This window comes from Podarcis liolepis (genome assembly GCF_965112155.1).
Source record: "Podarcis liolepis genome assembly, chromosome: Z".
Lineage (NCBI taxonomy): Eukaryota > Metazoa > Chordata > Lepidosauria > Squamata > Lacertidae > Podarcis > Podarcis liolepis.
In genome coordinates, this window is record NC_139570.1 from 51,634,984 (window position 1) to 51,648,402 (window position 13,419).

Sequence of the window (13,419 nt, forward strand, 5' to 3'; positions counted from 1 at the left end):
AGAAAGAATAAATAAGAAGAAAAGAAGAAATTATAAGAATAAAAGAATAAATAAGAATAAGAACAAAAGAATAAATAAGAAAAGAATAAATAAAAATAAGAAGAAAAGAATAAATTAGAATAAAATAAGAAGAAAAGAAGAAATTATAAGAAGAAAAAAATAAAGAAGAAGAAAAGAATAAAGAAGAAAAGAAGAAGAAAAGAAATTATAAGAAGAAAAAAATAAAGAAGAAAAGAATAAATTAGAAGAAAAGAAGAAATTATAAGAAGAAAAAAATAAAGAAGAAAAAAATAAATTAGAAGAAAAGAAAAAAAGAAGGAATTATAAGAAGAAGAAAATAAATAAGAAGAAGAAAAGAATAAATTAGAAGAAGAAAAGAATAAAGAAGAAGAAAACAAGAAGAAACGAAGAAATTATAAGAAGAAGAAAATAAATAAGAAGAAAAGAATAAAGAAGAAAAGAAGAAGAAAAGAAGAAATTATAAGAAGAAAAAAATAAATAAGAAAAGAATAAATTAGAAGAAAAGAAGAAAAGAAGAAATTATAAGAAGAAAAAATAAATAATAAGAAGAAATGAATAAATTAGAAGAAAAGAAGAAGAAAAGAATTATAAGAAGAAAATAAATAAGAAGAAGAAAAGAAGAAAGAAGAAAAGAAGAAAAGAAATTATAAGAAAAAAATAAAGAAGAAGAAGAAAAGAATAAAGAAGAAAAGAAGAAAAGAAGAAATTATAACTAGGAAAAAAAATAAGAAGAAGAAATGAATAAATTAGAAGAAAAGAAGAAGAAAAGAAGAAATTATAAGAAGAAAAAAATAAAGAATAAGAAGAAAAGAATAAATTAGAAGAAGAAAAGAAGAAGAAAAGAAGAAATTATAAGAAAAAAATAAATAAGAAGAAATGAATAAATTAGAAGAAAAGAAGAAGAAAAGAAGAAATTATAAGAAGAAAATAAATAAGAAGAAAAGAATAAAGAAGAAGAAAAGAAGAAAAGAAGAAATTATAAGAAGAAAAAAATAAAGAAGAAAAGAATAAAGAAGAAAAGAAGAAAAGAAGAAATTATAACTAGAAAAAAATAAGAAGAAGAAATGAATAAATTAGAAGAAAAGAAGAAGAAAAGAAGAAATTATAAGAAGAAAAATATAAATAAGAAGAAGAAAAGAATAAATTAGAAGAAGAAAAGAAGAAGAAAAGAAGAAATTATAAGAAGAAAAAAATAAATAAGAAGAAGAAGAAAAGAATAAATTAGAAGAAGAAAAGAAGAAGAAAAGAAGAAATTATAACTAGAAAAAAATAAATAAGAAGAAATGAATAAATTAGAAGAAAAGAAGAAGAAAAGAATTATAAGAAGAAAATAAAGAAGAAGAAAAGAAGAAAGAAGAAGAAAAGAAGAAAAGAAATTATAAGAAAAAAATAAAGAAGAAGAAGAAAAGAATAAAGAAGAAGAAAAGAAAAGAAGAAATTAGAAGAAAAAAATAAAGAAGAAAAGAATAAATTAGAAGAAGAAAAGAAGAAATTATAAGAAAATAAATAAGAAGAAGAAGAAAAGAATGAAGAAGAAAAGAAGAAAAGATTGTAAGAAGAAGAAAATAAATAATAAGAAGAAAAGAATGAAGAAGAAGAAGAAAAGAAGACAAAAAGCCGACTTCAGACCCACAAATAACGGAGAGACTTACCAGGAGTTTGGAAAGCTGGAAAAGAGAGAGGGAAAGAAGAAAAGAAGAGAGAGAGAGATCAGGATCCGGTGCTCGGGATCCGGAGGCGGAGATATCATTAATCCGGGGGGGGGGAGAGAAACGGAGGCTGCATTCTGGTTGGCCGGGAGAGGAGAGGGATCTGGCGGGGGGATCCGGCGTGGAAGGGATCCGGTGGGAACGGGGAGAAACGGAGCCCGCTTTCTGGTTGGCCGGAAAGGGATCCGGGGGGAGAGTGATGTGGCGGGAAAGGGATCCGGTGGGAACGGGGAGAAACGGAGGCCGCGTTCTGGTTGGCCGGGAGCGGAGAGGGATCTGGCGGGGGAGGGATGCGGCGGGGGAGAGATCTGGCGGGAAAGGGATCTGGTGGAATGGAGAGAAACGGAGCCCGCTTTCTGGTTGGCCGGGAGCGGAGAGGGATCTGGCGGGGGAGGGATCTGACGGGGAAGGGATCCGGCAGGAAAGGGATCTGGTGGAATGGGGAGAAACGGAGCCCAGTTTCTGGTTGGCAGGGAGCGTAGAGGGATCTGGGGGAGAGGAATCCGGCAGGAAAGCGATCTGACAGGAAAGGGATCCGGTGGGAACGGGGAGAAACGGAGCCCGCTTTCTGGTTGGCCGGGAGCGGAGAGGGATCAGGCGGGGGAGGGATCTGGTGGGGGAGGGATCCGGCAGGAAACGGATCCGGTGGGAATGGGGAGAAATGGAGCCCGCTTTCTGGTTGGCTGGGAGCGGAGAGGGATCTGGCGGGGAGCGGGGAGGGATCTGGCGGGGGAAGGATCTTGCGGGGGAGGGATTCGGTGGAACGGGGAGAAACGGAGGCCGCATTCTGGTTGGCCGGGAGCGGAGAGGGATCTGGCGGGGAGTGGAGAGGGATCTGGCGGGGGAGGGATCTGGCGGGGGAGGGATCTGGCGGGGGAGGGATTCGGTGAAATGGGGAGAAACGGAGGCCGCATTCTGGTTGGCCAGGAGCGGAGAGGGATCTGGCGGGGGAGGGATCCAGCGGGGGAGTGATCCGGCAGGAAAGGGATCAGGTGGGAACGGGGAGAAACGGAGCCCGCTTTCTGGTTGGCCGGGAGCGGAGAGGGATCTGGCGGGGAGTGGAGAGGGATCTGGCGGGGGAGGGATCTGGCGGGGGAGGGATTCGGTGAAATGGGGAGAAACGGAGGCCGCATTCTGGTTGGCCGGGAGCGGAGAGGGATCTGGCGGGGTAGGGATCCGGCGGGAAAGGAATCTGGTGGAATGGGGAGAAACGGAGCCCACTTTCTGGTTGGCCGGGAGCGGAGAGGGATCCGGTGGGGTAGGGATCCGGCGGGGTAGGGATCCGGCAGCAAAGGGATCTGGTGGAATGGGGAGAAACAGAGCCCGCTTTCCGGTTAGCCGGGAGCAGAGAGGAATCCGGCAGGAAAGGGATCCGGCGGGAACGGGGAGAAACGGAGCCCGCTTTCTGGTTGGCCGGGTGCGGGGAGGGATCCGGCGGGGAAGGGATCCCTCACCTGGATGTTGGTGGGATCCTTGTAGGACTCGTCGCTGGCCGTCTGCAGCTTCTCGCTGATCCAGGCCTCGATCTCGTCGACGTCGCGGCTGAACTGCTGGAGGGTCTGGGATTCGCCCAACTTGGAGCGCTTCTCGATCATCTGGGCCTTCAGGCGGCGCCACCTAGAAATTAATAATAATAATAATAATAATAATATCATTAGAATAATTAGAATAATAACGAAACAAGAATATATTACTATTATTATTAATTAAATAAGAATTAAACAAAATAATAATAATAATAATATCATTAGAATAATTAGAATAATAACAAAACAACAACAAGAATATATTACTATTATTATTAATTAAGTAAGAATTAAACATAAGAAATAATCAATATAATAATAAATATAATAATAATAATAATAATATCATTAGAATAATTAGAATAATAACGAAACAAGAATATATTACTATTATTATTAATTAAATAAGAATTAAACAAAATAATAATAATAATAATATCATTAGAATAATTAGAATAATAACAAAACAACAAGAATATATTACTATTATTATTAATTAAGTAAGAATTAAACATAAGAAATAATAAATATAATAATAAATATAATAATAATAATATCATTAGAATAATTAGAATAATAACAAAACAACAAGAAGAATATATTACTATTATTATTAAGTAAGTAAGAATTAAACATAAGAAATAATCAATATAATAATAATAATAATAATAAATATAATAATAATATTATCATTAGAATAATTAGAATAATAACAACAACAAGAATATATTACTATTATTATTAATTAAAGAATAAGAATTATGCGTAAGAATAAGAATAATATATTATTCTTCATCTATTATACAATATATTATATTTATATTTATAATATCATATATTAAACAATATATTATTATATTTGTATTTATAATAAAATATATTATACAATATATTTTTATAATAAATATAAGAATAAGAATAATACATAAGAATAAAAATTAATAAAGAAAATTTTTGATAATAATCATTTATTCTATTATTCTATTCTAGTCTTCTATTAATTTATTATTAGATATTAATAAATAAAAATATTGATAATCATTTATTCTTCTATTCTATTCTATTCTATTCTAGTCTTCTATTAATTTATTATTAGATATTAATAAATAAAAATATTGATAATAACAATTTATTCTTCTATTCTTCTATTCTATTCTTCTATTAATTTATTATTAGATATTAATAAAGTAAAATATTGATAATCATCATTTATTCTTCTATTATTCTATTCTATTTTATTCTATTCTATTATTCTATGGTTATAAATTAATAAATAAAGTAAAATATTGATAATCATCATTTACTATTCTTTAATTAAAACTTAAATACATAAAATTCCATTTAGGGCAGCCTGAAAGCCCAGATCTCTTGCATGCACCCCAACCCAGAGAAAAATCAATAAATTAATTTTATTTAGATTTAATTTATTTTAATCAGATTTTTATTTAGATTTTCCCCACTGACCGGTCCAGAACTTCGTTACGCCGATTGGCGACGACTCCTTTGGCGTAGTGGTCGGCCGAAATCAGCTGTTCGGCAAACGATTGCAGAGCGGCAATTTTTTCCTCCTGGATGGGGAAAAGGAAGAAAGAATGAAAAATTCAGATTCAAAGAAAATTAAAATTTAAATTCAGATGAAAAGAAAAGAAAAATTCAGATTAAATCCTGCGCGATAAATTAAATTAATTTATTAAATTAAATTATTACATTGCAGAGCTGCAATTTTTCCCTCCTGGACGGGAAAAGGAAGAAAGAAAGCTTTAAAAAATTCAGATTAAATCGCCCGGAAGAAAGGGAAATTCTGGGCAATAGATTAAATTAAATTAAATTAAAACATTAAATTAAATTAAATTAAAACATTAAATTAAATTAAATTAAAACATTAAATTAAATTAAATTAAATTAATTTTCCCATGAGTGGACCAGAAACGAGTCCAATAAATAAAATAAAAAATAAAAAAGAATAGAATAGAATAGAATAAAAAATAGAATAGTATAGAATAGAATAGAATAGAACAGAATAAAAAAATAGAATAGAATAAAAAATAAAAAATAGAATAAAATAGAATAGAATAAAAAAATAGAATAGAATAAATAGAATAGAATAGAATAGAATAACAAAATAAAATAATAGAACGAGAAATCCAATTGATCCCAAGGAAAAGTCCGCCGTTGATAAAAATAATAAAATAAAATAAAATAAAAGAATAGAATAGAATAGAATAGAAAAATAAAATGAAATGAAAAACTAAAAATATTAAAAAATAAAAGATAGAATAGAATAGAATAAAAAATAGAATAGAATAAAATAAAATAAAAAATAAAATAAAAAGAATAGAATAATAAAAAATAGAATAAAATAAAATAGAATAAAATAGAGTAGAATAAAATAAAAATAATAAAATAAAATAAGATAAAAAATAGAATAGAATAAAATAAAAAATAAAGAATAGAATAGAATAAGATAAAAATAGAAGAAAATAAAGAATAGAATAGAATAAATAGAGAATAAAATAGAATAGAATAGAGAATAGAATAAATAGAGAATAAAATAGAATAGAATAGAGAATAGAAGAGAATAAATAGAGAATAAAATAGAATAGAATAGAGAATAGAATAAATAGAGAATAAAATAGAATAGAACAGAGAATAGAATAGAGAATAAAATAGATTAGAATAGAGAATAGAAGAAAATAAATAGAGAATAAAATAGAATAGAATAGAGAATAGAATAAATAGAGAATAAAATAGAATAGAATAGAGAATAGAAGAGAATAAATAGAGAATAAAATAGAATAGAATAGAGAATTGAAGAGAATAAATAGAGAATACAATAGAATAGAATAATTAGAGAATAGAATAAATAGAGAATAGAATAGAGAATAAAATAGAATAAATAGAGAATAAAATAGAATAGAGAATAGAATAGAATAAATAGAGAATAGAATAGAATAAATAGAGAATAAAATAGAATAGAATAGAGAATAGAATAGAATAAATAGAGAATAAAATAGAATAGAATAGAGAATAGAATAGAATAAATAGAGAATAAAATAAAATAGAATAATTAGAGAATAGAATAAATAGAGAATAAAATAGAATAGAATAGAGAATAGAATAGAATAGAGAATAAAATAGACTAGAATAATTAGAGAATAGAATAAATAGAGAATAAAATTGAATAGAATAATTAGAGAATAGAATAAATAGAGAATAAAATTGAATAGAATAGAGAATAAAATAGACTAGAATAATTAGAGAATAGAATAAATAGAGAATAGAATAGAATAATTAGAGAATAGAATAGAGAATAGAATAGAATAGAATAATTAGAGAATAGAATAAATAGAGAATAGAGGATAAAATAGAATAGAATAATTAGAGAATAGAATAAATAGAGAATAAAATAGAATAGAATAATTAGAGAATAGAATAGAATAAATAGAGAATAAAATAGAATAGAATAGAGAATAGAATAATTAGAGAATAGAATAAATAGAGAAAATAGAATAGAATAGAGAATAGAATAGAATAGAGAATAGAATAGAATAAATAGAGAATAAAATTGAATAGAATAATTAGAGAATAGAATAAATAGAGAATAGAATAAATAGAGAATAGAATAAATAGAGAATAGAATAGAATAGAGAAGAGAAGAGAATAAATAGAGAATAAAATAGAATAGAATAGAGAATAGAATAATTAGAGAATAGAATAAATAGAGAATAAAATTGAATAGAATAATTAGAGAATAGAATAGAATAAATAGAGAATAAAATAGAATAGAATAGAGAATAGAGAATAGAATAGAGAATAGAATAGAATAGAGAATAAAATAGACTAGAATAATTAGAGAATAGAATTATTAGAGAATAGAATAGAATAATTAGAGAATAGAATAAATAGAGAATAAATAGAGAATAAAATAGAATAGAATAATTAGAGAATAGAATAGAATAAATAGAGAATAAAATAGAATAGAATAGAGAATAGAATAATTAGAGAATAGAATAGAGAATAAAATAGAATAGAATAGAGAATAGAATAGAATAGAGAATAGAATAGAATAAATAGAGAATAAAATTGAATAGAATAATTAGAGAATAGAATAAATAGAGAATAGAATAGAATAGAATAATTAGAGAATAGAATAAATAGAGAATACAATAGAATAGAATAATTAGAGAATAGAATAGAATAGAATAGAATAGAGAATAAAATAGAGTAGAATAATTAGAGAATTGAATAGATAATAAAATAAAATAGAATAATTAGAGAATAGAATAAATAGAGAATAAAATAGAATAGAATAATTAGAGAATAGAATAAATAGAGAATAAAATAGAATAGAATAATTAGAGAATAGAATAGAGAATAAAATAAAATAGAATAATTAGAGAATCGAATAAATAGAGAATAGAATCGAATAAATAGAGAATAGAATCGAATAAATAGAGAATAGAATGGAAGAGAAGAAGAAAAGGAAAAAGCCCATCCAAAGGAAGGAGTCCGAGAGATCCAATGGATCCAGTGGATCTAAATCCGCTTCCCGCCGCCTCACCTGGACGTTGATCGCCTTGTCGAAATCCTCGTGTTTCTTGATCAGCGCTTCCACGCTGTCCAGCGAATCGCCTTTGTCCTCCGTGTTGAGGAAAGCCTCCCGGGCCGCCATCCAGTTCTCCGCCTGCTCGCAGTCCCGGTGGAAGAGCTGTGGGGCAGAGGTTAGGGGTCAGAGCTCTCCGACCCACGGTAGACCAGGACTTCCTGTCTGCACAGGAAATGGGGTCCGAGTAGCGGGTTTGGGTCTGTCCCCCCGTGTTGGCCATGCAGATCCCTCTCTGCCCCCCAAGTAGGGGACCCTAGATGGTTCCAGGCGGTGCCCCCTATGTAGGACCCCCATAGATCTCCGCCCTCTGACCCATGGAAGCAAGGACTTCCTGTCTGCACAGGAAATGGGGTCCGGGTAGCGCCCTCCAGTTCTCTGCCTGGGGTGAGGGGTGAGGGGGCGGAGCTGGACCCATAGATCCCCGCTCTCTGACCCATGGAAGAGAGGACTTCCTGTCTGCACAGGAAACGGGATCTGGGCAGTGGGTGGAAGAGCTGTGGGGTCCGGGTAGCGCCCTCCAGTTCTCTGCCTGCTCACAGTCCCGGTGGAAGAGCTGTGGGGCAGAGGTTAGGGGTCAGGGGGCGGAGCCGGACCCATAGATCCCCGCCCTGTGACCCATGGAAGCGAGGACTTCCTGTCTGCACAGGAAATGGGATCTGGGTAGTGGGTGGAAGAGCTGTGGAAAACCCAGGACTTCCCCTCTGGCCCTCAACCCGTTCCGGACCCCCCTCTGACCCCCAAGTGCGTCTTCCGGTGGGGCGTGGGGGGGCAGGGGTGAGGGAGCGGAGCCGGACCCACAGAACTCCGCCCTGGGACCCATGGAAGAACGGGACTTCCCTTCTGCACAGGAAATGCGGCTCAGTTAGTGGGTTCTGGGTGGTGCCCCCCATGCCCGACCTCCAAGTGGGTCTTCCGGTGGGGGGTCAGGGATGAGGAGGCGGAGGCAGACCCATAGAACTCCGCCCTGTGACCCATGGAAGAACGGGACTTCCTGTCTGCACAGGAAATGGGGCTCAGTTCGTGGGTTCTGGTTGGTGCCCCCCATGCCGGACCCCCAAGTGGGTCAGGGGTGAGGGGGCGGAGTCGGACCCATAGCTCTCCCCCCTCTGACCCATGGAAGAACGGGACTTCCTGTCTGCACAGGAAATGGGGTCTGGGTAGCGCCCTCCAGTTCTCTGCCTGCTCACAGTCCTGGTGGAAGAGCTGTGGGGCAGAGGTGAGGGGTCGGGGGTCAGGGGGCGGAGCTGGACCCATAGATCCCCGCCCTCTGACCCATGGAAGAGAGGACTTCCTGTCTGCACAGGAAATGGGATCTGGGTAGCGGGTTTGGAGGCAGCCCCAGATGTCGGTCACCCGGACCCCCCTCTGCCCCCCAAGTGGCCCCAGAAACAGGGCCCAGTTAGGAGGTTTGGGGGCGCCCCATATGTCGGCCAACCAGACCCCCCACTGACCCCCGAGTGGGGCTCTGGGCGGTGCCCCCTGTGTCAGCTAAACGGACACCCCTCTGACCCCCAAGTGTGTCTTCCGGTGGGGGTCAGGGGTGAGGGGGCGGACCCAGACGCATATAACTCCGCCTTGTGACCCACGGAAGCGAGGACTTCCTGTCTGCACAGGAAACGGGATCTGGGCAGTGGGTGGAAGAGCTGTGGGGCAGGTGTGGGGCAGAGGTTAGGAGGCAGGGGTGAGGGGGCGGAGCCGGACCCATAGAACTCCGCCCTGTGACCGATAGAAGAACGGGACTTCCTGTTTGCACAGGAAATGGGGTCCGGGTAGCGCCCTCCAGTTCTCCGCCTGCTCACAGTCCCGGTGGAAGAGCTGTGGGGCAGAGGCGAGGGGTCGGGGGTGAGGCAGCGGAGCCGGACCCATAGATCCCCGCCCTCTGACCCACAGATTGAGCCCATCCCTCAGAAATGGGCTCCGGGTAGCGGGTTCTGGGTGGTGCCCCCTATGTAGGAAACCCCTCTGACCCACAAGTGGGTCTTCCGGTGGGGGGTGGAGCCGGACCCATAGATCTCCGCCCTCTGACCCATGGAAGAACGGGACTTCCTGTCTGCACAGGAAACGGGATCTGGGCAGGGGGTGGAAGAGCTGTGGGGTCCGGGGAGCGCCCTCCAGTTCTCTGCCTGCTCACAGTCCTGGTGGAAGAGCTGTAGGGCAGAGGTTAGGGGTCAGAGCTCTCCGACCCACGGTAGACCAGCACTTCCTGTCTGCACAGGAAACGGGGTCCGGGTAGCGGGTATGGGGCTGTCCCCCCGTGTTGGCCATGCAGATCCCTCTCTGCCCCCCAAGTAGGGGACCCTAGATGGTTCCAGGCGGTGCCCCCTATGTAGGACCCCCATAGATCTCCGCCCTCTGACCCATGGAAGAATGGGACTTCCTGTCTGCACAGGAAACGGGATCTGGGCAGTGGGTAGAAGAGCTGTGGGGTCCGGGGAGCGCCCTCCAGTTCTCCGCCTGCTCACAGTCCCGGTGGAAGAGCTGTGGGGCAGAGGTTAGGGGTCAGCGGGCGGAGCCGGACCCATAGATCTCCGCCCCATAGAACTCTGCCCTGTGACCCACAGAAGCCCAGGGCCTAGCCGCTCCCCGTGTCGGCCAACCGGACCCCCAAGTAGGTCTTCCAGAAGAGCTGTGGGGCAGAGGTGAGGGGTCAGGGGTGAGGGGGCAGAGCCGGACCCATAGATCCCCGCCCTGTGACCCATGGAAGAGAGGAGTTCCTGTCTGCACAGGAAACGGGGTCCAGGTAGGAAAGTGGGTTCTGGGTGGCGCCTCCATGCCGGACCCCCAAGTGGGTCTTCTGATGGGGGCAGGGGTGAGGGGGCGGAAGCGGACCCATAGATCTCCGCCCTCTGACCCATGGAAGTGAGGACTTCCTGTCCTGTCTGCACAGGAAACGGGATCTGGGTAGTGGGTGGAAGAGCTGTGGGGCAGGTGTGGGGCGGAGGTTAGGAGGCAGGGATGAGGGGTGAGGGGCCGGACCCATAGAACTCCGCCCTGTGACCCATGGAAGCGAGGACTTCCTGTCTGCACAGGAAATGGGGTCCGGGTAGCGCCCTCCAGTTCTCCGCCTGCTCACAGTCCCGGTGGAAGAGCTGTGGGGCAGAGGTTAGGGGTCGGGGGTGAGGGGGCGGAGCCAAACCCATAGATCTCCACCCTCTGACCCACAGATTTAGCCCAACCCTCAGAAATGGGCTCCGGGTAGCGGGCTCTGGGTGGTGCCCCCTATGTAGGAAACCCCTCTGACCCACAAGTGGGTCTTCCGGTGGGGTGCGGAGCTGGACCCATAGATCCCCGCCCTGTGACCCATGGAAGAGAGGACTTCCTGTCTGCACAGTAAATGGGGTCTGGGTAGCGCCCTCCAGTTCTCTGCCTGCCCACAGCACCGGTGGAAGAGCTGTGGGGCAGAGGTGAGGGGTCGGGGGTGAGGCAGTGGAGGCGGACCCATAGAACTCCGCCTCGTGACCCACGGAAGGGGGACTTCCTGTCTGCACAGGAAACGGGGTCCGGGTAGCGGGTTTGGGTCTGTCCCTCCGTGTTGGCCATGCAGATCCCTCTCTGCCCCCCAAGTGGGGCAGGTGGGGGGCAGAGAGGGTGAAGGGGTGGAGGCGGACCCATAGATCTCCGCCCTCTGACCCACGGAAGGGGGACTTCCTGTCTGCACAGGAAATGAGGTCCGGGCAGCAGGTTCTGGATGGTGCCCCCTGTGGGTCTGACCCCCAAGTGGGTCTTCCGGTGGGGGGTAGGGGTGAGGGGGCAGAGCTAGACACACCATGGACTCCAGACCTATAGAACTCCGCCCTCTGACCCATGGAAGCGAGGACTTCCTGTCTGCACAGGAAACGGGATCTGGGCAGTGGGTGGAAGAGCTGTGGGGCAGAGGTGAGGGGTCAGGGGTGAGGGGGCGGAGCTGGACCCATAGATCTCCGCCCTCTGACCCATGGAAGCGAGGACTTCCTGTCTGCACAGGAAACGGGATCTGGGCAGTGGGTGGAAGAGCTGTGGGGCAGGTGGGGGCAGGGGGCGGAGCCAGACCCCGGGAACGGACCAATCACCTGCAGCTCCTATATAATTTACTATGCTGTAAATTATATATAGTATACAATGAGTTATAATATAGTATATACAGTATACTATATAGTACTATACTATGAATTATATATATTATACTATACTATACTATACATTATATATAGTATACTATGAATTATATATAGTATATATACTATGCTATGCTATGCTATGCTATGCTATACTATGAATTATATATAGTATATACAATATAAGTATACTATACTATACTATACTATACTATACTATACTATACTATACTATACTATACTATACTATACTATAAACTATACATAGTATATATACTATCTTATACTATACTTCACTATACTATACTATACTATACATTATAAATAGTATACTATAAATTATACTATACTATACTATACTATACTATACTATACTATACTATACTATACATAGTATATATACTATCTTATACTATACTATACTATACTATACTATACTATACTATACTATACTATACTATACTATACTATACTATACTATACTATACTATACATAGTATATATACTATCTTATACTATACTATACTATGCTATGCTATGCTATGCTATGCTATGCTATACATTATAAATAGTATACTATAAATTATACTATACTATACTATACTATACTATACTATACTATACTATACTATACTATACTATACTATACATAGTATATATACTATCTTATACTATACTATACTATACTATACTATACTATACTATACTATACTATACTATACTATACTATACACTATACTATACTATACTATACTATACATAGTATATATACTATCTTATACTATACTATACTATACTATACTATACTATACTATACTATACTATACTATACTGTACTGTACTGTACTGTACTGTACTGTACTGTACTATACTATACTATACATTATAAATAGTATACTATAAATTATACATAGTATATATTCTATACCATACCATACCATACCATACCATACCATACCATACTATACTATACTATTACTATACATTATAAATAGTATACTATAAATTATACATAGTATATATACTATACTATACTATACTATACTATACTATACTATACTATACTATACTATACTATACTATACTATACTATACTATACTATACTATACTATACTATATGTTATATATAGTATACTAAAACTTATATACACTATACTATACTATACATTATATACCCTATACTATACTATACTATACTATACTATACTATACTATACTATACTATACTATACTATACTATACTATACTATACTATACTATACTATACTATACTATACTATACTATACTATACTATACTGCACCGCACCGCACCGCACCACACCACACCACACCACACCACACCACACCACACCACACCACACTCTACTATAGCAAGCTCCTCCCCTCGGAAGCCCCATTTGCATAGCCCTGCCTCCGGGAAAAGAGGCCCCACCCCCTCTCCGCAGGCCCCGCCCCCTCTCC

The 13,419-nt window shown here is 39.1% G+C and overlaps 1 protein-coding gene across 1 annotated transcript in view; it reads right to left on the reverse strand.

Annotated features, from left to right (window-relative positions):
- Positions 1–13,419, reverse strand: part of SPTAN1 (spectrin alpha, non-erythrocytic 1) — a gene marked incomplete at its 5' end in the record, with an annotated part of 87,457 nt that overhangs the window by 68,942 nt on the left and 5,096 nt on the right. Inside the window, 4 exons of the mRNA XM_083484533.1 lie at positions 1,674–1,688; positions 3,185–3,347; positions 4,721–4,824; positions 7,818–7,964. Coding sequence (XP_083340659.1) covers positions 1,674–1,688; positions 3,185–3,347; positions 4,721–4,824; positions 7,818–7,964 — 429 coding nt within the window. The remainder of the gene's footprint in view (positions 1–1,673; positions 1,689–3,184; positions 3,348–4,720; positions 4,825–7,817; positions 7,965–13,419) is intronic.